Source organism: Tachypleus tridentatus, unplaced genomic scaffold, assembly GCF_004210375.1.
Source record: "Tachypleus tridentatus isolate NWPU-2018 unplaced genomic scaffold, ASM421037v1 Hic_cluster_1, whole genome shotgun sequence".
Classification (NCBI taxonomy): Eukaryota; Metazoa; Arthropoda; class Merostomata; order Xiphosura; family Limulidae; genus Tachypleus; species Tachypleus tridentatus.
Genome location: NW_027467777.1, coordinates 29,863,253 through 29,890,690, shown reverse-complemented (window position 1 = coordinate 29,890,690; position 27,438 = coordinate 29,863,253). Strand labels below are relative to the sequence as shown.

General features: G+C 33.0%; 2 protein-coding genes across 3 annotated transcripts in view; both read left to right on the top strand.

Moving 5' to 3' along the window:
• LOC143241621 (structural maintenance of chromosomes protein 6-like) overlaps positions 1-5,506 on the top strand; it is a 40,692-nt gene extending 35,186 nt beyond the window's left edge. Inside the window, exons 8-13 of the mRNA XM_076484798.1 lie at positions 1,700-1,815; positions 2,070-2,169; positions 2,850-3,006; positions 3,235-3,387; positions 4,369-4,550; positions 4,879-5,506. Coding sequence (XP_076340913.1) covers positions 1,700-1,815; positions 2,070-2,169; positions 2,850-2,921 — 288 coding nt within the window. The 3' untranslated portion in view covers positions 2,922-3,006; positions 3,235-3,387; positions 4,369-4,550; positions 4,879-5,506. The remainder of the gene's footprint in view (positions 1-1,699; positions 1,816-2,069; positions 2,170-2,849; positions 3,007-3,234; positions 3,388-4,368; positions 4,551-4,878) is intronic.
• Positions 5,507-21,834: 16,328 nt separating this feature from the next.
• LOC143241981 (transcription factor glial cells missing-like) lies at positions 21,835-25,862 on the top strand. Of its 2 annotated transcripts, none has more exons than XM_076485326.1 (3): positions 21,835-21,980; positions 24,441-24,527; positions 25,242-25,862. In XM_076485326.1, exons 2-3 carry the CDS (start codon positions 24,465-24,467, stop codon positions 25,533-25,535), a joined length of 357 nt encoding a protein of 118 aa, XP_076341441.1. In that variant the 5' UTR covers positions 21,835-21,980; positions 24,441-24,464; the 3' UTR covers positions 25,536-25,862. The 2 variants fall into 2 exon arrangements, with proteins under 2 accessions (XP_076341441.1, XP_076341440.1); XM_076485325.1 differs by having other exon boundaries at positions 24,451-24,527; positions 25,242-25,550.
• Positions 25,863-27,438: the final 1,576 nt, after the last annotated feature.

Genomic DNA, 27,438 nt, shown 5'->3' with positions numbered 1-27,438 from the left:
AAGTAAGTGTAAAACAAGCTTGGATGTCCATGTTCACAAATCAGTGGTTTAATTCACTGTATAATAAGTAAGTGTAAAACAAACTTGGATGTCCATGTTCACAAATCAGTGGTTTAATTCACTGTTGAATAAGTAAGTATAAAACAAACTTGGATGTCCATGTTCACAAATCAGTGGTTTAATTCACTGTATAATAAGTAAGTGTAAAACAAACTTGGATGTCCATGTTCACAAATCAGTGGTTTAATTCACTGTAGAATAAGTAAGTGTAAAACAAACTTGGATGTCCATGTTCACAAATCAGTGGTTTAATTCACTGTAGAATAAGTAAGTGTAGAACAAACTTGGATGTCCATGTTCACAAATCAGTGGTTTAATTCACTGTAGAATAGGTAAGTGTAAAACAAACTTGGATGTCCATGTTCAAAAATCAGTGGTTTAATTCACTGTAGAATAAGTAAGTGTAAAACAAACTTGGATGTCCATGTTCACAAATCAGTGGTTTAATTCACTGTAGAATAAGTAAGTGTAAAACAAACTTGGATGTCCATGTTCACAAATCAGTGGTTTAATTCACTGTAGAATAAGTAAGTGTAAAACAAACTTGGATGTCCATGTTCACAAATCAGTGGTTTAATTCACTGTAGAATAAGTAAGTGTAAAACAAACTTGGATGTCCATGTTCACAAGTCAGTGGTTTAATTCACTGTGGAATAAGTAAGTGTAAAACAAGCTTGGATGTCCATGTTCACAAATCAGTGGTTTAATTCACTGTAGAATAAGTAAGTGTAAAACAAACTTGGATGTCCATGTTCACAAATCAGTGGTTTAATTCACTGTAGAATAAGTAAGTGTAAAACAAACTTGGATGTCCATGTTCACAAATCAGTGGTTTAATTCACTGTAGAATAAGTAAATGTAAAACCAGCTTGGATGTCCATGTTCACAAATCAGTGGTTTAATTCACTGTAGAATAAGTAAGTGTAAAACAAATCTGGATGTCCATGTTCACAAATCAGTGGTTTAATTCACTGTAGAATAAGTAAGTGTAAAACAAATCTGGATGTCCATGTTCACAAATCAGTGGTTTAATTCACTGTAGAATAAGTAAGTGTAGAACAAGCTTGGATGTCCATGTTCACAAATCAGTGGTTTAATTCACTGTAGAATAAGTAAGTGTAAAACAAACTTGGATGTCCATGTTCACAAATCAGTGGTTTAATTCACTGTAGAATAAGTAAGTGTAAAACAAACTTGATGTCCATGTTCACAAATCAGTGGTTTAATTCACTGTAGAATAAGTAAGTGTAAAACAAACTTGGATGTCCATGTTCACAAATCAGTGGTTTAATTCACTGTAGAATAAGTAAGTGTAGAACAAACTTGGATGTCCATGTTCACAAATCAGTGGTTTAATTCACTGTAGAATAGGTAAGTGTAAAACAAACTTGGATGTCCATGTTCAAAAATCAGTGGTTTAATTCACTGTAGAATAAGTAAGTGTAAAACAAACTTGGATGTCCATGTTCACAAATCAGTGGTTTAATTCACTGTAGAATAAGTAAGTGTAGAACAAGCTTGGATGTCCATGTTCACAAATCAGTGGTTTAATTGACTGTAGGTCTAAAATCCAAAGTCTGTGAGTTTTGGTTTCATGTTTTTTTCTTTGGCCACAAAACATGTTTCTCTTTTGTTACAGGCGAAGGTGAAACGAGCAGAAGCCCTCTGTGAACGAGTTAACACAAGACGTCAACCTCACACCGTTGAGAATGAGATGAAACAGATAGAATCCCAGTTAAAAGAGAAAGAACAGACGTATGTCGAGAAATGCTTTTTGTTGTATTATTAACGATGTGATAATGGGGTTTGTATTGTGAAGATGTAGTAACATGATGTATGTTTACAATAAAGTGATTCGTAGTTTTGTAGTTTTCAGTTCCATCAAATAGTATTTTCTTACTAGTGTTTTGTATTGAACTAAAGACTGAAGGTTTTAAGTGGGCTCCCTTCAAAAATTTAAGTGTTCTTTTTATCAAATGTTTTTAAAATCTGATTTTGTTTTTTTGTAGACATGGCAACAAGGAGGAAGTTACTGTTAAGTATTATGAAACAAAACAAAAGTACAAAAAGATTCAACTGGAAATGAAAAAAATGAAGAAATTCATGGAGGTGCGTTTGGTATCAGTTATTTACAGTGTTGATCGATCAATCATTTGATATGTAATGTCCAGTGAGCACTTAAGTTTCAAATGAAAAACTTGTTTATGGTCAGACATAGTACAGCCTGGTGTCTGTATTTCCATACCCATTAGTAAGAAAGTCCGTAGCTACAAACTCTTACACATTTTTAGGGTCATGGTCCATGAGTATCATAGGAGCGACAGTCAAATCTCACTGATTTAAATTGAATAGCCAGAATATTGGGGTGTAGATGCTGTTGGCTGTCTGTCTTTATCAGCATATGTTTTTGGTACAAACATTCATAAAAAGTGGTTACCAAAGTTGCATATTACACATGAAGCTAGTAGCAGTGACAAGCATATAGGTTCCAAAGTGTATTAAGTTCCTGTTCTAAACTTAAACAAATAGTTGAGGTTTTCAATAAACAATGTTTAAATACTATGATAAATAAAAACCCAATAATTTCTTTACTAGAAGAACTGTTGAGTTTCTTTAGTTGAAGAAATAAAGTTGATACTCAGTTGAAGTTTCAGTTGTTGAAAGTTTTCACTCGGTGAAATGTTGTTACTTGTGCAGTGATAAGGTGGATTGTAAGCTTTTACTCTGATGTGTGAATACGTTATATGTCTTATGAGTTAACATTTCAGAGAGTATCTTCTTTTAAATAGGCATTAGATGAAGGTATTCAGAAGAGGAAAAGGGTTTATAGAATATTCGACAGCAGCTTTGTCTCACGATAAAATATCTGTTTATCACAGCACTGTCTCAGAGGAATTATGATGGGAAAATCTCTTTGATCACAAGGAAGAAACATTAAAGATTGAAGTGAGTCTCTCTGTACACATAGATTAATAAATAGTATTCTTTTAAAAGGTTCTGATGATATTTGTAAGAAATTATCAGAATGTTTTTGTTCTTGAGTGTAACTGTGGTAATATTCTGTTATTTAGTGATTTTAGTTTTATCTGGAATGCTTTTTCCAATACAAGTTTGCAAATTGAAAACTAAATTTCTGTTTAGCAGTTAAGAAACTCTAAAAATTTAAATCTTTAGGTTCGAACCAATGAAACTATCAAAGATTACAACTCTGATTTGAAATCTTTGTCTGGAGGTGAGCGATCATTTGCCACAGTTTGTTTCCTTCTAGCTTTGTGGGATGCCGTGGAATCACCATTTCGGATATTGGATGAATTTGACGTGTTCATGGTAATGTCAAATTTCAAATTTTGTTATAAGTGGGAAAAGGTTCAACATGAGAAACACAAATGAGACTATACTTATATTCAGAGCCTACAGATAACAGATTCTGTGTGAACTATATCTGTAGGATATTATTGGTTTAAACTTTCTTTCTTTCTTCGTTTTATATTTGAACTCCCAATACACTGAATGAAAAACTGTAATATGAAATATCCCTACACTTATTAAATTTTAATTTGTAATAATACAATAGGAAATAACCAACAGTCTCCTAGTGAGAGACTGGTGGGTTTATGAACTTACAGTGCTAAACTCCAAGGGTTTGATTCTCCAATGTAAAGACAGCTAATAGAACAGTGTGGCTTTGCCTAAAACTATATAACACGAACTAATGTTAAAACAGTGGTAAACTTTGTACTTTCCTAGTTTAATATTAATATTATTTTCTTAAATCATTTCATTACAAGCTTCAATTGATACATTTTTTCCAATAAAGCAAAATATAAAAAAACTAATTCTAGTGGTGTTCAGAGTGGCTGTTTTGTAGCAAATCAATCTAACTTTGCACTAGTTGTACCATCATGGCTGTTGTCATTAGTGTAGGCTTGATGCTTCAGAAGCTGTGAATTGTACCTTCACAGTAGTGGGTTTTGTGAACTAACTTGTTTAGAATGTAGAAAATAATCACATTGATGTATATACTGTTATTTTTGTTCATTTTCTGAAAACCTACAGAATAACGTTGCAGCTCTGTTGCAGTCAAAATTATCTATATAAAGGTTGACAACGTGTAAAGTTACACACAACTACCCTCAAAGGACAACTGATCAGCTAGTGTTGATAGATAATTAAACTTCTAAGTTACTAGTTTGTAACATTAACAAGTGCCAATACATGTATAAGTTACGTCAATGAATTTCCAACACAAGGTTAGCCTATTTGTGTTTGTCACAAAAACACAACAAATTTGTTTTTGAACTTTGTCAGGACATGGCAAACAGAAGGGTCAGTATGGACATGATGTTAGACACGGCTCTTCATAAGCTTCGACATCAGTTCGTTTTCTGGCCCCCCAGGACATGACCAAGATCCGAAGCTTCTCCCAGGATTGAATCTGTAGGATGCCAGATCCTGATCGGCGACAGTCGACTTTACCTTTTGGCCAGTAGGTTGTAAACTCACACAAGGACTAAGTTAGAAAGTTTGTTCAGTTTGAATTTCTAAAGTGAATTAACTCAGCAGTTTCTTTATATCATTCAAACATTCTGTTTAATGTGTTACGATTGTCTTTTTACTTTGTATGAGCATTTTGTTAGTTTAAGGTTACAGAAGATTTGCTTTATATAAACTAAACTGTTTCATCAGATAGAAAAAACTAAGGTATCAGAATTTGTCACTGAATTTGTAGGTTTTAAAAACTAGAGACCATGTATATATTGTTGTATAGAGCTGTTAAACTATTCTTCAGTAATAGTAATCGTATGACTTCTGTTGTAGAAACCATAATTAACCATACGTGCATGGGCTCGGGCCTGACCTGGTATGGAAGAAGGAACACTGGCTGTAATTCTGATTTTTCTACATATGTCTACACAAAGAGAAGAAGATTGTTAGCAAAGTGTGCTGGTTTGTTGCACACTAAAAATCAAATGTTCAACAAATGTATGCCTGTGAATTAATGATGTCAGTTTGACCAGAGACTGACGGGTCCAAGTGCAAGCTTGTTATATAGCTTCTGATTGGTCTAATGCTCTTTCATAACATATGAACCGTTTGTTTTGGTATCCTTGTATCTGGTATTTACCAGGAACTGTCACTAAATCAACAGTGTAGGGTAAACTGACCAGTTGATAACCGTGACATGAAATACTGTTGAATGACATTCTGTGAACACTTTGACCACAACCCCTGCACATAAGAGTTAATACAATTTAAATGTTTTATTGTAGAAGTTGATTTGTACCAGTCATTCCAATCATGTTTAATACCATTTATATATCACTGAACTATGAGTGCTTCAGAAGAAATATTGTAATTATATCATTGTGTATTTATTACATGAAATGTGCCAGTTGTTCCAGAGATAAAAATATTGTAATTAAAAGTTAAACTTCTGAACCGATGCATGCTGATTCATTCTTTATTTAGTTATCACTGTGATAACAATAGTCTGTTTTTTTTTCTCTTCTGAAAAAACAAATTACCTTATGTACAATCTTAATATGACTTTTTGATCTGTTACATCACAACACATCTACAGGACATTAGATGTATGACATGGTTAAGATATACATTTTTGGCATCAGGAAAGCAGTTTATAAAGTATAGAAGGTAAAACATAGCCATGTATTTCATGCGAGCTATAAACCTTTTAACAGACATAGGCATAAGGGGGGAGACACCCACTTTTGTCCCCACCTTCCTATTTTTCATACTTTGAGTTACATTGGAAATGGAAGATATATTTTATGAAAGAAGGATTTTGAAGAGTCACTGCTTTAGTTTTGTGTCAATTTGAAATACAAATATTGATATTTTAATAAACTTGAGACTAGTTCTAATAATTTATAGCCAACTGTTTGTACATCTCTTGTGTTTTATGTTTTGTTATAAACACCTAGAATCAACGTACCTTTGTTTTAGTGGGTGTTGTATAAGACTTGCTTCAATGAATGTTACAAACAACTAATTAGTTGATAATGTAACACTCCAATGATGAAGGAACTGATGTGAGTACTATCATGATAAGGGTGTGATACTACAGGTGTTCCGTCTCTCTGCGTTAAGGGTGTGAGACTACAGGCGTTCCGTCTCTCTGCATTAAGGGTGTGATACTACAGGCGTTCCGTCTCTCTGCGTTAAGGGTGTGATACTACAGGCGTTCCGTCTCTCTGCATTAAGGGTGTGATACTACAGGCGTTCCGTCTCTCTGCGTTAAGGGTGTGAGACTACAGGCGTTCCGTCTCTCTGCATTAAGGGTGTGATACTACAGGCATTCTGTCTTTCTGCGTTAAGGGTGTGATACTACAGGCGTTCCGTCTCTCTCCGTTAAGGGTGTGATACTACAGGCGTTCCGTCTCTCTCCGTTAAGGGTGTGATACTACAGGCGTTCTCTCCGTTAAGGGTCTCTCTCCGTTCTCCGTTAGGGTGTGATACTACAGGCGTTCCGTCTCTCTCCGTTAAGGGTGTGATACTACAGGCGTTCCGTCTCTCTCCGTTAAGGGTGTGATACTACAGGCGTTCTGTCTCTCTGCATTAAGGGTGTGATACTACAGGCGTTCCGTCTCTCTGCGTTAAGGGTGTGATACTACAGGCGTTCCGTCTCTCTGCATTAAGGGTGTGATACTACAGGCGTTCCGTCTCTCTGCATTAAGGGTGTGATACTACAGGCGTTCTGTCTCTGCGTTAAGGGTGTGATACTACAGGCGTTCTGTCTCTCTGCTACCCACTCTTCCAATCCACACATGTTCTGGTTGCTATGGGGCCTAAAGTTGTCTCTCTAATCCCTGTGATTTATAATACCATAGCTTGCCCGGTATGAATCATTAAATGCACATGAACAAACAAAAGTAAAATAAAAGAAGTTTAACACCAAACAACATGATAAACAGATAAAACATAAAATATAATACACAATATGTACAAATGAAAACGGATAATACACAATATGTACAAATGAAAACTGATAATACGCAATATGTACAAATGAAAACTGATAATACGCAATATGTACAAATGAAAACGGATAATACCCAATATGTACAAATGAAAACGGATAATACCCAATATGTAGAAATGAAAACGGATAATACGCAATATGCACAAATGAAAACGGACAATACACAATGTGTACAAATGAAAACGGACAATACACAATGTGTGCAAATGAAAACGGATAATACCCAATATGTGCAAATGAAAACGGATAATACCCAATATGTACAAATGAAAACGGATAATACGCAATATGTAGAAATGAAAACGGATAATACCCAATATGTGCAAATGAAAAGATAATACCCAATATGTACAAATGAAAACGGATAATACGCAATATGTAGAAATGAAAACGGATAATACACAATATGTACAAATGGAAACGGATAATACCCAATATGTAGAAATGAAAACGGATAATACACAATATGTAGAAATGAAAACGGATAATACACAATGTGTTTAAATGAAAACTGATAATACACAATGTGTTTAAATGAAAACTGATAATACACAATGTGTTTAAATGAAAACTGATAATACACAATATGTACAAATGAAAACGGACAATACACAATATGTAGAAATGAAGACTGATAATACACAATATGTACAAATGAAAACGGACAATACGCAATATGTACAAATGAAAACGGACAATACATAATATGTACAAATGAAAACGGACAATACATAATATGTACAAATGAAAACGGATAATACATAATATGTACAAATGAAAACGGATAATACACAATATGTACACATGAAAACGGATAATACACAATGTGTACAAATGAAAACGGACAATACACAATGTGTACAAATGAAAACGGATAATACCCAATATGTGCAAATGAAAACGGATAATACCCAATATGTACAAATGAAAACGGATAATACGCAATATGTAGAAATGAAAACGGATAATACCCAATATGTGCAAATGAAAACGGATAATACCCAATACGCATACAAATGAAAACGGATAATACATAATACATGAGAAATGAAAACGGATAATACCCAATATGTACAAATGAAAACTGATAATACACAATATGTACAAATGAAAACTGATAATACACAATATGTACAAATGAAAACGGACAATACACAATATGTACAAATGAAAACGGACAATACACAATATGTACAAATGAAAACGGACAATACACAATATGTACAAATGAAAACGGACAATACACAATATGTACAAATGAAAACGGACAATACACAATATGTACAAATGAAAATGGACAATACGCAATATGTACAAATGAAAATGGATAATACGCAATATGTACAAATGAAAACTGACACAACACAATATGTACAAATGAAAACTGATAATACACAATGTGTACAAATGAAAACTGATAATACACAATGTGTACAAATGAAAACGGACAATACACAATGTGTACAAATGAAAACTGATGATACACAATGTGTACAAATGAAAACTGATAATACACAATATGTACAAATGAAAACGGACAAAACACAATATGTACAAATGAAAACTGATAACACATGATGTCTGTTTGTAAATAACTTCCTTTTCTTTCTTTTTTTTTCACTTTTTGCTCAAAGAAAGTTCGAATTTAATTTACAACAGTAAGAGAATGTAAAATTAAAGTTTTTTTACCTACATATAATTTTTATCACCTGCCCTAAACGACTGAAAGCGAACTAAATGTATTTCCTGCGGTTTAAGGTAACACAGTTGTTAGTGCGACGGATTTTTAGCCAACAGGTCGAACGTTCGAGTACCGTTATCACAAAAAGGAAATCGCACTATTCATTCAGACAACAGCAGGTAGGCATTGTTAACTAGTTGCCTTTTATCTCATCAAGATTAGAAAATACCTCTTGTGTAGCTTGACACGAACATTCTCAAGCAATCTGTAGTTATGTGTCTCAGAACGGCTGGTATGGATATTAACAATTTTGTTAATAAGAAGAGAACAACGTTTTGACTTTCCCTGGTCATCTTCAGGTTAGGAAAGAGAGCTTGCAAGTGACCATTGCTGAACACGTCTTAGGGACGAGAGTATAAACGGATACCGGATTGTAGGGGGCATTGCAGGTTGATGTTAGGTTATTAATTAGTATAGATATAAAAGTGTTCCTTTATATTGGTTTAATTTTGGTTTTAGTTGCTGTATAAGTAGGGATTCTGTGATTTTGTGTTTGTTTATATTTGTTTCCCTACTTAGTATCTGGATGTCTTCTATGGTTATGTTGTGTTTATTTGATTTGCAGTGTTGAAAAATATGTGAAGGTGAATTTTGTGTTCTTTAAAATCTAGTTTTCATTTTTCTTATTGTTTCTTCAATATACAAGTTGAGGCAATTGTTGTATTGTATTTTATAAATAATGTTGGTGTTGTGTTTGTCAGTGTAGTCTTTTACATAGTATGGACCTTTGTTTTGTACATGTTTTTTGAATAAACTTGGTGTTTACTGGAATGTTCTGTTTGAGTCTTTTTTCCAAATGCTGGTTATTTTGTCACTGATGTGTGGAACATATGGTATACAGAGGTATAAAGTTCTGTAGTTTGTTGTACCTTGGGATTTATTGTTGTTGGTATAGGTGTGTGCATATCATGTTTTCCACGGTTTCTTGAGGAAACTTATTGATGAAGTTTTCTTTTGTTGATTTCATCATTAATTTTATTAGGTGAACATAGTTTTGTGGTTGTGTTTGTTTTCTTAGCATGTTCAGTTTTTGTTTTGTTTCATGTGCTGAGTCCCAGGGAATGTATAATCCAGTATGCGTGATTTTTCTGTTTTGAATTGTGTATCAGTTCTAGTGATATTGAGGTTAAGAAATGATATTTGATTACTTTCTTCCTGTTCACATGTGAAGTTAATGTTGGGATGTATAGAGTTAACGTGATTGAAAAACTAAGTGTGTGTTCTGTAAATGTGAATCCAGCAGGTGTATCATCAACGTATCTGTACCAGTATAGTGATGGGTGTAAGGATGAATTGATCGCTTGTGATTCAATCTGTGTAATAAAATGTTGGTTAGAACTGGTGACATGGGATTCCCATACTTAGGCCATTTATTTGTAGGTAGTTTTGTTTATTGAACATAAAGTTAGTTTTAGTGGTAGTGAATTCTATAAGGGTTACTAACACATCCCCAGTATTTAAATCATTTTGACAAGGTTGTCATGCAGAGAAAACTGTTATAAAGGGGCTACCTAGAAAGTTTTCTTTTGGTAACAAATTTGATCTTGAGAAAGAAACAATAGCAGCTGTGGTTAATTACTGCATAAACATATCATAGAAATGCAACTAGTTTATTTTTAGTTATAACGTGAGAAACACGTTAAACCACATTTTGACATGTTGACCTTTCCCTTGGAGCTGACCGTTCTACTTTATATTGACCCTTCCACACTATGCTTACCTTTGTATTTCCTGTTGACCATAGAGAGAACGTACTGTACTGGATATACTTAATATGAACGAGTTACAGATTTCTAGTGAAGTATATTCATATATCATTACAGGTTTCCAGTGAAGTATATTCATATATCATAGGGGTTGACATTACAACAATCACACTATGAGAATAATAGGTTCATAACTAAGTATCCTATACTGAAACATGAAATTAATTACCCTAAACATGTGTTGGAGTTGTTAAGCAGAATGTTCACTGTATTTACTAAATGATTAATTAATTACTTCTACTAATCATTCATTAGTTAAGGAAGTGATACCCCTTACTTAGTATGTTATTAGAAAGATCAGGTAATAATAGTTTCTTTAGAGGATCTTATAAAAGTACCCCACAGATGAAGTAATAATATTTTCTTAATAATGGTTCTCGTGCGTTTAGTTGTGAGGGGATCAGTAATGGTTGTCTGTGTGTTTTTATTCACTTCATAAATTCAGTTCTGTAAGAAACTGATCAAATCTTTTGAATTCTCAAAACTTAAAATACAATCATTTGTTTCATGTTCCAATATGTTATTGGGAACATTTTGGACTTTATTTAAAACTTACTGAGAAGCCCAGTCTGAAACTTACTTTGTTTGAGCTTCTACAATAATTATTATTCTAATTTCAACGTTTACAATATATATTTTTTTATTTCCTGCCACAAACATAAAAATAAACCAGAAATATTTAATATCTGTATATAAAACTAACACATTATGATGTATCGGTCAATCCCACTATTCGTTGGTAAAAGAGTAGCCCAAGAGATGGCGGTGGGTAGTGATGACTAGCTGCCCTCCCTCTAGTCTTACACTGCTAAATTAGGGATGGCTAGCGCAGATAGCCCTCGTGTAGCTTTTCGTGAAATTCAAAAACAAACCCTTTGTTGGTAACGTTCAAATTAAGTCCGTGGTTTGTCCCAAATGGAAGTATTGAGTTCAGATCCAAGTCGAATGGGGATTTTTCTATAACTTTTTAACTATTAACTCATCTTGTTTAGATAAAGACATTAATATAATATGAAAATACTATACTCTTACGAGAAAACAACAATAATATAATAGCTTACAAAAGATGTGTTTTTGTTGTTTTTGAAATCTGCACAAAGCTACTCGAGGGCTATCTGTGCTAGCCGTCCCTAATTTAGCAGTGTAAGACTAGAGGGAAGGCAGCTAGTCATCACCACCCACCGCCAACTCTTGGGCTACTTTTTTACCAACGAATAGTGGGATTCACCGTCACATTATAACGCCTCCACGGCTGAAAGGGCGAGCATGTTTGGCGCAACCGGGATGCGAACCCGCGACCCTCAGATTATGAGTCGCACACCTTAACACGCTTGGCCATGCTGGGCCTTGCTTACAAAAGAAAAATATTTGTTAACTTTACGTCACGAAGACTCAGTGTGATAGTAATTGTATCGCTTGACTTATGTGGAAATCTTGCCTTCAGTCACAAGTCGAGGCGAGAGTTTTCGTTGATTTATCTTTTAATATTTTTCTCGTACATTTATTACCACATTTACAATGAGCTCTTTAAATAGTAGGACAAAAAACGAACATAATTATACATAAAGTCAGGTATATCTCAGTACATACTAAACACGAGTGACTGTGTGTTAAAAACAATGTTAATGTTTTTCAACCTAATAGATAACATTAAAATACATTATTATGACTGCTTTTTCACCTTCAATAAAAGATTTAAAAAAAAATCGTGACATAATTTGAACATGTTTAATGAAATACATCTTCGTGGAGTTCACGTTCAACATACAGACATTTGAGAACTTGGGAATGTTTCACAAAGAACTAGTTTCAGTCTTTGGGGCTCCATCGTCAAGGAAATTATGAACATAAGATACATATATAGGTATACAAGTCAAATTATAGTCGAGGAACATTTAACAGGATGAAACAAAATACGTAAAAAATGTTTTCCTGCAATACTAGAAACAGTATGGTCAATATCCATTATACATCTTTACTAAAGTACAATGAACGTTTAAAAAAACATCTAGTTAGGCCTATTTTGTAGAAGAAACAGTAATAATTATTTTCTCATGTGATTTGTACTCAGTCAGTTTTAATATAAACCGTTGTTGGAGTGAACACCGAGTTTCAGATATTGTTTTATACCCTCAAAGTAGGGTGCTAGAAACACCGTCCTGTATGCACTCTGTCTAACGCAGGAATCAAGCCTTGAATTTTTGAGCACTATAAAACGTGACCATACCACTGACACACCGGTAATAGTACGAAACTTAGTAATTATTTATTTTATATTATTTGTGGTAAGTTGACTTAGCTATTTCATCTTAGTTTGTATTACGTGTAGAGTTTCATTAGAAATGTGAAAGTTCTGGAAAGCATTTTCCATAAAACCAGAATAGCTCGAATACCCGGATCTTGGACGATGAAATGCTGGACACACGAGTGTACGACGTTCAAACGAGATGACAAAGCTGAGAACCGATGTGAAACAACAGCTACGGAAAATGTAAGCTTCAAATAAGTGTGTTTAAAACAAAAACCGTTCCAAATAAAGCAATATGTTGCAAAATACAAGTACAGATACTTGTTCAGTAAAATATCCTACCGGTGAAAAACAATAACTTATTGTGTAAACAGTGAGAAAAGTAGATGTTTTCATATTTCTCTTCACTTTTAAATCGCAATAAAATATTGGAGTTTTCTTTTATATTTTCTCCAAGAATTATCTTGTAAGCCAAAGAGTGAGTACAGTAATCTATTTTAATCACATCCAGTGAGTACAGTAATCTATTTTAATCACATCCAGTGAGTACAGTAACCTGTTTTTAATCACATCCAGTGAGTACAGTAACCTGTTTTTAATCACATCCAGTGAGTACAGTAATCTGTTTTTAATCACAATCAGTGAGTACAGTAATCTGTTTTTAATCACATCCAGTGAGTACAGTAATCTGTTTTAATCTATTTTAATCACATCCAGCGAGTACAGTAATCTGTTTTTAATCACATCCAGTGAGTACAGTAATCTGTTTTAATCTATTTTAATCACATCCAGCGAGTACAGTAATCTGTTTTTAATCACATCCAGTGAGTACAGTAATCTGTTTTAATCTGTTATTAATCGCATTCAGTGAGTACAGTAATCTGTTTTAAAATAAATTTAGGTTTAAATCTAAAAGACTACGAGAAAGTAACGCGAAAATGATAAATATATTTAACCACATAACAAAGACAGCAAATCTTCCTCCTCTATCATCCACCCACATAACAAAGACAGCAAATCTTCCTCCTCTATCATCCACCCACATAAGCAAAGACAGCAAATCTTCCTCCTCTATCATCCACCCACATAAACAAAGACAGCAAATCTTCCTCCTCTATCATCCACTCACATAAACAAAGACAGCAAATCTTCCTCCTCTATCATCCACCCACATAAGCAAAGACAGCAAATCTTCCTCCTCTATCATCCACTCACATAAGCAAAGACAGCAAATCTTCCTCCTCTATCATCCACCCACATAAGCAAAGACAGCAAATCTTCCTCCTCTATCATCCACTCACATAAGAAAGACAGCAAATCTTCCTCCTCTATCATCCACCAAAGTCACCCATGCATCCTTTTAACACTGAACTAACATACAGACAGAGAACTTTAGAGAGAAGCCACTCCATGTGCTAGCTTCAATCTGATGTATCATCATTGGGTGGGTTTCTTTGAAAAATTGAGACTTCCACTTTTATGCCCTTTCAACCCCTCATTGTCTGTTTGAAGTGTTATAATACAGTACAGGCTTAATTGGTTTCTGTAAGAAAAGCTTATATAGAAAATTCAGTTATTCGAAAAAAAAAACAGAACAAATTGCAAACTTTGGTATATAATTGACGACAGATGTACGTTTGACGATATAAATTATGAAGGTGGTTTAACAGAGAAAAGGCAGAGCACAATACATAAAACTACAACGAAGACATCAAGTTTTGAAGATTTAAATGCTACTCTACTTTTAGAAGAGCTGTGTAAACAACTCGGACGTTTTTGTTTAATAAATATAAATATATATTTTTTATCAGTTTTTGACTCATTAATTTTAAATGTTTCCAGATTTGATTAAGCGCTAAATTTATATTTAAAAATAAAACCAAATTAAATATGTATATAAATTAGCTGTTACAAATATTCCATCGCAATAAAATAAATCCTAAATATTTCACAAAAATATTCTCAAAAGTGGTTTACTACTTCTTCCACCAGGGGAACGAACAATTCTTTCAGGAGAAAAAAGTTTGTGTTAATCCGTTCAGAACAACAATGTCTGACTCCTGGACCATCTTCGACTACAAGATGTTAGCGAGAATAAATTTCATAAATACCAGTTATGACAAAAGTAACTGTGCAGCGACACCTACCGGGAACTCTACAAAGTCATATTTTAGAAAGCCCTTCAAAACGTTACAATGCTTCTGAGTAGCAAACAGAAAACAACAGATTCTTACTAGTAGCCGACATGAAAGTTAGGGATGGAGGAAGAGGTCTCGTGCACCTGACCCAAATACCCACACAGAAGAAACAAACAGAAGTTAAACTAAACGCTGTCTGATATGGTACGAGTTTTAATCTATCATTTTTAAATGAAGTTTTTTTTTTTTTCTGAGCTATCTTGTTATTTGTTGTTCTCTAAAAACAAAACAACGTCTGGGATGATGTTTTGTAGAAGTTAGAAACAAAACAAAACAACGTCTGGGATGATGTTTTGTAGAAGTTAGAAACAAAACAACGTCTGGGATGATGTTTTGTAGAAGTTAGAAACAAAACAAAACAACGTCTGGGATGATGTTTTGTAGAAGTTAGAAACAAAACAAAATAACGTCTGGGATGATGTCCTGTAGAAGTTAAAAACAAAACAAAACAATCGGCTGCTACCAGTAAGCTGAAGCTGTTATAACACTGATGTAGGGTTTCAGTGCTTGTTATGGAGAAAGCACAGATAGCTCATCGAGAAGCTTTGTTTTTTAACAATAATCAGATATTGGATATAAAAACAAGAGACGACACCATACCCTAAACACGTCCAGAATTCTCCATATTTCACGGTACTTCTAATTTAGTTCGTTTGTTATGGAGCGCAAAGTTACACATTTCTTGTTTGTTCTAGTTTTCTTTGCACTTGACATATTTCATGTTCTTTCTCCGAAACGTCTTTCAGCTGTATTTTACCGTTTCGTGGTTCTGTAATTTTACTTTATTAGTTCCGTTACGGAAATAAACACCATGAATCTAAATCAATTACTGCCTAGCTCTCCATTTTCGTTTTACTTGCTACTTTGGCTAAAGGAGTTTCTTTTCTCGTATATATATGGAAAACCACCAAGCTGATTGGATAAAAACTTAATCGTTTTAGCACGATTCACCTTGTATCCAAATATATCAGTGACGTCATTTCACAAGAAGCAAACTCGTTGGCCATTGCAGATTAAGCATTTCTAACCACCAGCTTCAAATCGTATTCGTTTCTGCACTCGGAAAGAAACAAATTTTTTACCTGTTGAAATTCTTTTAAAAATGATATTACGAAAGCAATTTTTGTTAGATAATATGACAGAAGTACAGAGGACGCTTCTTTTGTAAAAGCGAATGTGATATGATTAAATTCAAAATAAATATTTGGGTGGACATGTATTACATCGAGGCAAAAGAATACGTTTCTGTCGTTAAACCGCGAATAAACGGCTTATTATTTGTAATAAACACTACTTTATTTTTATCTGTTATTTTACTTTTTAACAAAGTTAAGTTGAAAATATACTTTGCGACATGAGGCCTAATATAACCTTCAGTTTGTAGCTCCCTCTGCTGTGGATTACAGTTTGGTCTAGGCTTAATCGTTATGCCACAATATTATTTATACATCTAAATTACTTTTAGTTAACAAAAGCGGAATGAAAATTACTCAAACTTCACAAACAAAATATTTTTACGAGTCATGTACCGACTGGAAGCATTTATTTACATATTTAATATGTGGTTCAAGCGATTAATTTTAGTATTTTAAATTTTAATGGTAAATTTAAGAATTATAAAACACCTTTAGCAGCTGGAGTTCAATCATTTTGACATGAGGAAAACCTACTTTCGTTTTAGTTTTTTGTCATTGATTGGATTTATGTTACATCTACGTTTTAATTAGACATAAAAACTTGTTAACGTTTAGTACTACCAAGAAAATGTAATAAATCATAAATTCTCCTAAACAAAATGATACATATATAATATTGTCATAACTCAACCAAATACATTCATCTTCTGGGTTTGTTTTGTGTATTTTACCGTTAAAATATCAAATACACATAAGCGTTTGTTAATGGACAAATTAGTTCGCTAGTTTGCTGACGTTATTCGAAAGATTTACATAACTATTTGTATTCTATATTCAGAGGACTGTTTAAGAAGGCCAGTAAGCTAGGTGGTGTGTTATCATCCGTCATAAAAACAATTTTGAAAATCTCAAATGAACAATAACATTTTGTTCTTTGCTTAACTTGTCCCCGAGTTTTAGTTAAGATTACATTTAGTAGATTATTTCACGAGGACATTAATACACGATCCGATATTCCATGTTTAAAAAACAAACGACACTTGAATCGTCAGTACACAACGTTCTAAACTTTTTCACCTTTAGAACAGTTAAGATTACGTGCTCACAACCCTGAAATGCAGGCCTCGATATTGGTGGTGGGACAACACAAAATTGAAATGTAACTGCATCATGCGTGGATATATTTAATATATTTGAATTAGTTTTATCCTGAATTTATTTTACGTCTACCGTTTCACAGAATTCTTACTTTAAGTTATAAAAATAATAATGTTATGTTAATAACTGTTTGTATACACGCTTTGGAAATACGAAAATAATGCATCTTTCAATACAAGATGCGCTGCTAATGGCTTGTGTTATCAATAGGGAAGTGTTGCTTATAAAGCGATGCAGTAATACGTGTTTATCATTAATCTATCAACACATGATAGTTATCTTTGTAGGTAGAAATAATTAATACCTGTACACTGAAAACATCACATTTATGCCCTATTTCCATAGCACATCAATAAGTTTATTGCGAAATAATCAATTTTAGGCTTAAAATAATTGGTTCATTTTGTAATGGAAATACTTTTCAATCAGTCAAAATAACATATTTTATTAACAACCAACTTATTTAATGTTAAATGGTTTAAAAAATATTTATTACATTTTCATTATAAAAGTTATATTATACTGTATACGTATATATTTATATTACTCAGAAGGAATGATACTTGGATAGCGTGTCGTAAGGTATTTAACGTTTCTTTACGCAAGTGAATTATGGTATTAAATGAAGTTAAAATCATAATAATATAGAAATACTTGGACTGATACATAGATAATTAAGAAAAGCGTCTATTTATTAGTGTTAAGGAGCCATTAAAGTGAAAAAGATACCAGAATTACTTTTTGTATCGTAGTCATAACAATTTATGTTGTAATAAGACCAAGTGCTGCTATTAGTGTGCAATTAGTTTTTATACATCTAACCTGTTTTTACTCTTTTTGTTGTTGTTTAAGAATTACAATTATCTTCACTTAAGATGTAAAACTAATGTTTAGAAATTAGGCACAGCGTATCTTTGTCAAGTTAACCGATAAATAACTTAACCAATTCCATCATAACCAGTTGTTGTCGCCACCTTACGAAGTTCAATCAACCACCTTAACTGTAGATCAGGTTTTGTGTTGGCGGAGCACAAACACTTCACTATGTAGCTTCAATTAAAAACACAATACACATACATACATTAGTGAAATTAAACATTTATATTCAAATGAGTAAACAAAATCAGGAGGAAGGACTGCGTGGAAAACAACAAATCCCTACCGCTGATTAATTATATTACGACCATAAATTTTTAAGCCATAAACAAAACACATTAAACTTAAGCAAAATACGCTGCATATTTTTAAAAGGATCCTCGGGTACAAGCTACAACGTGGGATTATAAAATGTATCCTAGGTTTTGGAGGTGACTGCGGAATTAGGACCCACATTGCGGTGGGGATACACCGTCTATCACTCTTAACCTCAAATACGGTAGTCTCACATATGAAGATTAGAAATTTAGAAACTAGAAGAGCGAGATGTGTGCGCTCGTGCCCATAACGTCCCACATCTATAATCGCCCTTTACTGCCTGCAGACAGTTGGGAGAAAGTGACAGCTCTCCCAAGTTAAAATAAGAAAAAGATAAACATAAAAACATGAAAAAAAATGGAAATAAAGCGTTACCAAATGGAGGTAAGGAAGATAAAACTTACCTCTGGACGTTAGCATTCCTTCCCCCCTGCAATATGATAGAGACCCTAATTAACATGAGATTAGTAAAGTGATAGTTTAAAACTGCAAACTAACGTGGCAGGGGTTTAGTTTAGAGAGAGAGAAATCAGAAGAGTTCTCTCTCCAACTGGGGTGTTCAGGAACGTTGTGGTTCCTCTTCGTCCCCTTACATGAAAAATGTTTTAAAATATCCGTGGAATTTTTACTTTATTTTTAACATTTCAAAAATGGAGTGGGGTATTTTGTGAGTAAGAGGAAGGATGGGAGAACTGGACGAGAGCAGCGAAAGTGAAGTGAGCCAGACCTTGGCTCGAGGACGGAGTACACTGGCGGCTGGCGAATTGATTTTAAAATTTACTATGATTGATTAGATACCCTGATTGATAGTTTACTGTGACTGCCGGGCTTTTATATTTGGCTCAAGGTGTACATCCGCATAAAGTAGTGCCGGTTTCTTAGATGACCTTATTTTTCACTAAAAATAATTTTAAATAGAATTTCTCTGATATCACTTTCTTTGTATTTATTTAATACATTTTTGTATTTATTACAGAATAATCTAATAATTTTATCTAAAATTTCTTTATTAAATCCATTAACTATTAATTTTTGTATCAGTATATCAACATTATGAATAAAATACTGTAATTTTTAACAAATGTTAGAATTTCCGAATAACTGTGAAGTTGTAATGTTTATAATAGATGAGCAGGGAGGGCAAACCATAAATTAGAAAATCTAAATCTTTTTTATCAAAAATATTTATATTGATATCCTTTTTATCAATTATTTTAATTTCTAAATCTTAATAATGTACTTCTGTATTACAAATTGAAGTATTTTCAAATTCTAATTATGTTGTATAAATGGTGCCAATAACATTATATATTTCAGATTTATTTAAGTTAATTAAATCATCATTATATCTCTAAGTTAGCATAAAAATAACTTGACCTTCGATTGGTAACACTTTAAGAATAAAATGAATTTTAAAGGTTACTCAAAATTTAATAATTCTAGACAACAGTTTTTCTCTCTTCAGAATCTTTCTTATAATGAGCATACACAAAGTACAAGGAAAAGTACGAATAAACACGTGAATATCACAGCACACAGATTGAACTTCATGTAAAACGAAGTACCATTCAAATTCTCTTAAATTTAAGGTTTACCCAATTAGTATCTCAGATATCTGATAGATGGCAGGAAACACACTCATGTCAAAAAGAGCTTTTTATGGTACTTTAATAAATTACCTGATGTTGAGCGTAGTAAACGTAGTTATGAATAAATGAAACGAATATAAACTGAAAATAATCTTCAAATTTTACATTTTTAATTCTGTAACGTTTTGATGAATCAGGGACATTCGATTTTTGCATATCACTTTCCATTTAAAAAAGCATGTAAGAGATTATACTACGTGTATAACCAAACATGACGCAATTACAGGGTTTCCATATAGATGTTCAGACAACGAAAGAAACGGTGTTAATCGTGTTCAGGTAGTTAAACATCAACTTTGTTTACTGTTAGAAAACGTAACAGGTAGTTAAACAGAAACTTTATTTCTTGTTAGAAAAAGTAATAGGGAGTTAAACAGAAATTTTATTGTTAGAAAAAGTAACAGGTAGTTAAACAGAAACTATATTTATTGTTAGAAAACGTAACAGGTATTTAAACAGAAATTTTACTTATTGTTAGAAAGTAACAGGTAGTTAAACAGAAACTTTATTTATTGTTAGAAAACGTAACAGGTTGTTAAACAGAAACTTTATTTATTGTTAGAAAACGTAACAGGTAGTTAAACAGAAACTTTATTTCTTGTTAGAAAACGTAACAGGTAGTTAAACAGAAACTTTATTTCTTGTTAGAAAAAGTAATAGGGAGTTAAACAGAAATTTTATTGTTAGAAAAAGTAACAGGTAGTTAAACAGAAACTTTATTTATTGTTAGAAAACGTAACAGGTTGTTAAACAGAAACTTTATTTATTGTTAGAAAACGTAACAGGTAGTTAAACAGAAACTATATTTATTGTTAGAAAACGTAACAGGTATTTAAACAGAAATTTTACTTATTGTTAGAAAGTAACAGGTAGTTAAACAGAAACTTTATTTATTGTTAGAAAACGTAACAGGTTGTTAAACAGAAACTTTATTTATTGTTAGAAAACGTAACAGGTAGTTAAACAGAAACTTTATTTCTTGTTAGAAAACGTAACAGGTAGTTAAACAGAAACTTTATTTCTTGTTAGAAAAAGTAATAGGGAGTTAAACAGAAATTTTATTGTTAGAAAAAGTAACAGGTAGTTAAACAGAAACTTTATTTATTGTTAGAAAACGTAACAGGTATTTAAACAGAAATTTTACTTATTGTTAGAAAGTAACAGGTAGTTAAACAGAAACTTTATTTATTGTTAGAAAACGTAACAGGTTGTTAAACAGAAACTTTATTTCTTGTTAGAAAACGTAACAGGTAGTTAAACAGAAACTTTATTTCTTGTTAGAAAACGTAACAGGTAGTTAAACAGAAACTTTATTTCTTGTTAGAAAAAGTAATAGGAAGTTAAACAGAAATTTTATTGTTAGAAAACGTAACAGGTAGTTAAACAGAAACTTTATTTCTTGTTAGAAAAAGTAATAGGAAGTTAAACAGAAATTTTATTGTTAGAAAAGTAACATGTAGTTAAACAGAAACTTCCTTTATTTTTAGAAAGTAACAGGTAGTTAAACAGGGGCTGTATGGGTTACGTATATGAGCAGTAACACTAAATGTGCGGAAGGGCTGATGTCATGCGTAATGTACACCCTCCCCATACGATTTTGACCCCCTCTTTAGAAGAATCCACGTGGTACGGGTCCTCACAGAGCAGATGGTCAGATAATAATAACCACATGGCTGGAGAATTTCACGGAAAGCGGGTACTTATGTCGAACAAACCAGCAATTAGTACACAAATTACTCAGGTTTATAAGGTCAATCAGACCAAACCGTAATACGTTGATGTCCTTTTCTGGTAACATGGCTGTGTAACTTCCATTTGTTCGAGGTAAAGGTAAGGTCCAAAGTTGTTCTTCCTATCTCATTGACTTTCAGTAAGTTCCCTGTTTCTCTACTGGACGTTAAATCTCATGTGTAGAAACAGTTTCAACTCTAGTGACGTTTCATTGTCCACATTATTTCGTATGTTGTCATAGTAACACATAAGTCAGAAAATGTTCTTATGTTTTCTCTACTTAACAAGAACACATCAGAAACTGTTACTGACAATTCTTTAACATAGAAAGGACAAGTCAAAGGTCGCATGATCTTCGACCTTTCAGATCTCACTCTAGAATTCTTTATTATTTTTTAGTGTTGTTCAGTTGGATTAAACGAAGATTAAATAAATTCTTTATATTGTTTGGAAGTCTACAATGGCAGATGTTAAGACTAACAACCAACTATTTATGTTAAACTTTACAAGAAGGTCCACGTGTTTCTTCTTACGTAAGAAATGCAAAAATTGTTTATTTTGGTTACAAAACTTGCACATTCTTTATCACAGCGAGTTTCAAGTAATCGTGATGAATGTTCTAGATTTACCTATTTAGTCTAATAGCTATTTCTGGAACATCAGTTCTACTAATTCGTAAGTAAAAGATTATTTTTAATTACTCATGGATTCAGCGCATTAAATGCTCGTGTGACGTTTCGTGACATCACATTTGCACCCTGAGAATGGAGAAAAATAAAGTTCTCGGTGACGGGAAAATCGTGACCCTTATAGCAAAAATACATGTATACAGGATAAACATTTCGCGAAGTTGAGGGTAGCACATCACGTAATAAAAAAGTTTTTCATGTATCATATAGGCAAAAATTATATTATAGTATGATTTTTACCGACGTTTGTGCAGTATATTTGTTTACAAACGTCGTGCTTTGATTGAAATATAATAACACAGTGGATTTTCTCGTGTTCGTCTAGTCTCTCTCGTGTATTAACAGACTTTTTAGAAATAAGTTGGTTGGTTGATTTGGTGTTAAATGGCACAAAGCAACAAGGCTATCTGCGCCAAACATCCGGTAAAAATTTACAAATAAGAACTGAAGCCATTAAAGCAGAAGAAGTAGTCGTATACATTTGTTTTGTGCAGTGAATACAGTGTTGTCCACTTTAAAATGACAAGGAAAATGTTACAACAGCCACGGCAGGCTGCATGTTTCTAACAACAAATTATCGTACCGTGCTCCGTAAGTGTCTGTAATCCTAAAGCTACGTTACTCAACTAAATTCTACAACTGAAACGATTTTCAATACTTCATAAATAATGAGAACTTCTAAAACACATAAAATATTATTGTTTTCTGTCGTCTTCTACAGATTCCAAACACATAAAGTATTATTGTTTTCTGTCGTCTTCTACAGATTCTAAACACATAAAATATTATTGTTTTCTGTCGTCTTCTACAGATTCTAAACACATAAAATATTATTGTTTTCTGTCGTCTTCTACAGATTCTAACCACATAAATTGTTAGTGTTTTCTGTCGTCTTCTACAGATTCCAAACACATAAAATATTATTGTTTTCTGTCGTCTTCTACAGATTCTAAACACATAAAATATTATTGTTTTCTGTCGTCTTCTACAGATTCTAAACACATAAAATATTATTGTTTTCTGTCGTCTTCTACAGATTATAACCACATAAATTGTTAGTGTTTTCTGTCGTCTTCTACAGATTCCAAACACAAAAAATATTATTGTTTTCTGTCGTCTTCTACAGATTCTAAACACATAAAATGTTATTGTTTTCTGTCGTCTGCTACAGATTCTAAATAAAATAGTTTGGGAATAAAGGGAAGATCTATAACTCTCTCCCAGCTCCCCTCCTTCACTACCTGGTCACAAACAAGAAATACCACAACGGTCAGCTTCAAAATGCTGAAAATACAAAGATTAGATCCTGGTTCAGGCAACAGTAAAGATAAAACTAAAACATGTGACGTCACTTCTGGCGAAACTTAATTATTCCTTTTCACGAACTTCAAACAAACGTAATAAATATATAATGACCTATTGATCAGTCACTCTAATAACACCCCCTTCATTAACTTATGATCAGTCACTCTAATAACACACCCATATTTAGTGATCTATTGATCAGTCACTCTAATAACACCCCCATCTTTAATGATCTAATGATCAGTCACTCTAATAACACTCCAAACTTTAATGATCTAATGATCAGTCACTCTAATAACACTCCAACCTTTAATGATCTAATGATCAGTCACTCTAATAACACACCCATATTTAGTGATCTAATGATCAGTCACTCTAATAACAGTCCCATATTTAGTGACCTATTGATCAGTCATTCTAATAACCCTCCAATCTTTAATGATCTAATGATCAGTCACTCTAATAACACTCCAATCTTTAATGATCTAATGATCAGTCACTCTAATAACACTCCAAACTTTAATGATCTAATGATCAGTCACTCTAATAACACTCCAATCTTTAGTGATCTACAGACGAGACAGACAAGATGCCCAAACCTTCTCAGACGTCGAGTTCCAAGTGGGACATCAGTGATAACAACTTTCCACCGGTGAGTCATAATCAATGTTTTGTCAAAGTTGTTTACAAAGTTGATACATAAAAATAAACATAAGTTTAAGAAGTAAACAACACCAGTAAGTATAGCACTTCCAGAGTAACGTTTTGTTTATGTGTTATCTTCTATATAATTATACACAGCACCTACAGTGATAACAAACATTCATACCTTCAGTAGATAGGAACTAAAACCCTGTATAGTATTCTCTAAGTAGCTAAAATCATATTTCGTTTTGACATTTCTTGCGTTTCTGACACATAGATGGAATTAGTTGTATCTTAACTATGACAACTACAAATCGCTGGTATAAACTAGGGTGAATTACTTACCCTCACTTATTACACAAGTCAAGCAGTTGATGGCCAGTGTTGTGATTTGGAATGTCATAGTTTAGCCACTCCGTCTATGCATGGAAATGGATCAGAGATGTGGTTATACATCGTTATAATGGAAAATCTCAGCGTAGAACGTGGATAAGTAGCCAATCATTTGTACCTCAGATCAGATGACTAATCTTTAATTCATGATCTGAACTTAGACAATTGTCATCGAAGGCTCTGCTCAGTCATAGCTATAACATTACTAATTTCATGTATCATGACAAGTTTAATTACACACGATGCTTTAGTCGCGAGTCCTTGGTAGCTTTCTCTAAACTTTACAGATATATTCGACTGTAAGTCAGTTAACTACCTCTTATTGTAGATTACTTCCTATGACAACTACCAGGAGTGGCCTGATGGGAACTGTCGCTTCGTGTACAAGCCAGACTGTGAGGAAGCACGGCGACATTCCAGCAGCTGGGCCATGAGAAACACCAACAACCATAACGTCCACATTCTAAAAAAGTCATGTATCGGAGTCCTAGTGTGCAGTGTAGGGTGTGTGGAAGGGAGGGTCACTCTCCGGCCAGCCATCTGTGACAAAGCCAGGAAAAAACAACACGGTTTGCCAGAAATGTTTAGTATCTGTTGGAAAATAATGCAGAGCTTAGTTTAAAAAATATATCAAAGTAAGATAAGTTCCAAGAAATAAGTGACATCTTTCTAATAATTTTGTGGCCAATGTTTTAGTCTAACGACCTTGATCAAATACTATAGAACTACAACATATCTAACTTAATAATCAACACTAAGTTCAGTATCTGTTTATCATCAACACTATAGAACTACAACATACCTAACTTAATAATCAACACAAAGTTCAATGTCTGTTTATCGTCAACACTATAGGACTACAACATATCTAACTGAATAATCAACACAAAGTTCAATGTCTGTTTATCGTCAACACTATAGAACTACAACATATCTAACTTAATAACCAACACAAAGTTCAATGTCTGTTTATCATCAACACTAAGTTCAATGTCTGTTTATCATCAACACTATAAAACTACAACATATCTAACTTAATAATCAACACTAAGTTCAGTATCTGTTTATCATCAACACTATAGAACTACAACATACCTAACTTAATAATCAACACAAAGTTCAATGTCTGTTTATCGTCAACACTATAGAACTACAACACTAACTAGAATAATCAACACAAAGTTCAATGTCTGTTTATCGTCAACACTATAAAACTACAACATATCTAACTTAATAATCAACACTAAGTTCAGTATCTGTTTATCATCAACACTATAGAACTACAACATACCTAACTTAATAATCAACACAAAGTTCAATGTCTGTTTATCATCAACACTGTAGAACTAGAACATACCTAACTTAATAATCAACACAAAGTTCAATGTCTGTTTATCATCAACACTATAGAACTACAACATACCTAACTGAATAATCAACACAAAGTTCAATGTCTGTTTATCATCAACACTATAGAACTACAACATATCTAACTTAATAATCAACACAAAGTTCAATGTCTGTTTATCATCAACACTATAGAACTATAACATATCTAACTTAATAACCAACACTCAGTTCAGTATCTGTTTATCATCAACACTATAGAACTACAACACACCCTAACTTAATAATCAACACCCACCTATGTTCAGTATCTGTTTATCATCAACACTATAGAACTACAACATACCTAACTGAATAATCAACACTAAGTTCAATGTCTGTTTATCATCAACACTGTAGAACTACAACACACCTAACTTAATAATCAATACTATGTTCAGTATCATCAACACTATTGAACTACAACATACCTAACTGAATAATCAACACTAAGTTCAATGTCTGTTTATCATCAACACTATAGAACTACAACATACCTAACTTAATAATCAACACAAAGTTCAATGTCTGTTTATCATCAACACTATAGAACTACAACACACCTAACTTAATAATCAACACTCAGTTCAGTATCTGTTTATCATAAACACTATAGAACTACAACATACCTAACTGAATAATAACAACACTAAGTTCAGTGTCTGTTTATCATCAACACTGTAGAACTACAACACACCTAACTTAATAATCAATACTATGTTCAGTATCTGTTTATCATAAACACTATAGGACTACAACATACCTAACTTAATAACCCAACACTAAGTTCAGTATCTGTTTATCATCAACACTATAGAACTACAACATACCTAACTAAATAACCAACACTAACTTCAGTAAGTGCAGCCTAATGTGTAGCATTGTGCTTAACAACAAGAACAAAGCAACAAGGAAAATGTTGCTTAGAAACTGAAAAGGGTTAGTCATAGAAACTTTCTAAGAATAAAAAACGTAGCCTATCGAGGATTAAATTTGAGTGTAAGGAGGTAAATCCAGGACATTAAAATGTGAATTTAACATCATTACCCTGAATAATGGCATGTGACGTGTGAAAATATCAAATAAACGCGGATTTTGAAAAAACGCGTGAGCTGTGACAAGAATGACTAACTAAACTA

Bases quoted from the DNA above. Each gene is read 5' to 3' on its own strand.
- LOC143241981 (XM_076485326.1), top strand. From the start codon at position 24,465: ATGCCCAAACCTTCTCAGACGTCGAGTTCCAAGTGGGACATCAGTGAT. The intron at 24,528-25,241 runs GTGAGTCATAAT...CTCTTATTGTAG, and splicing joins GTGATAACAACTTTCCACCG to ATTACTTCCTATGACAACTA.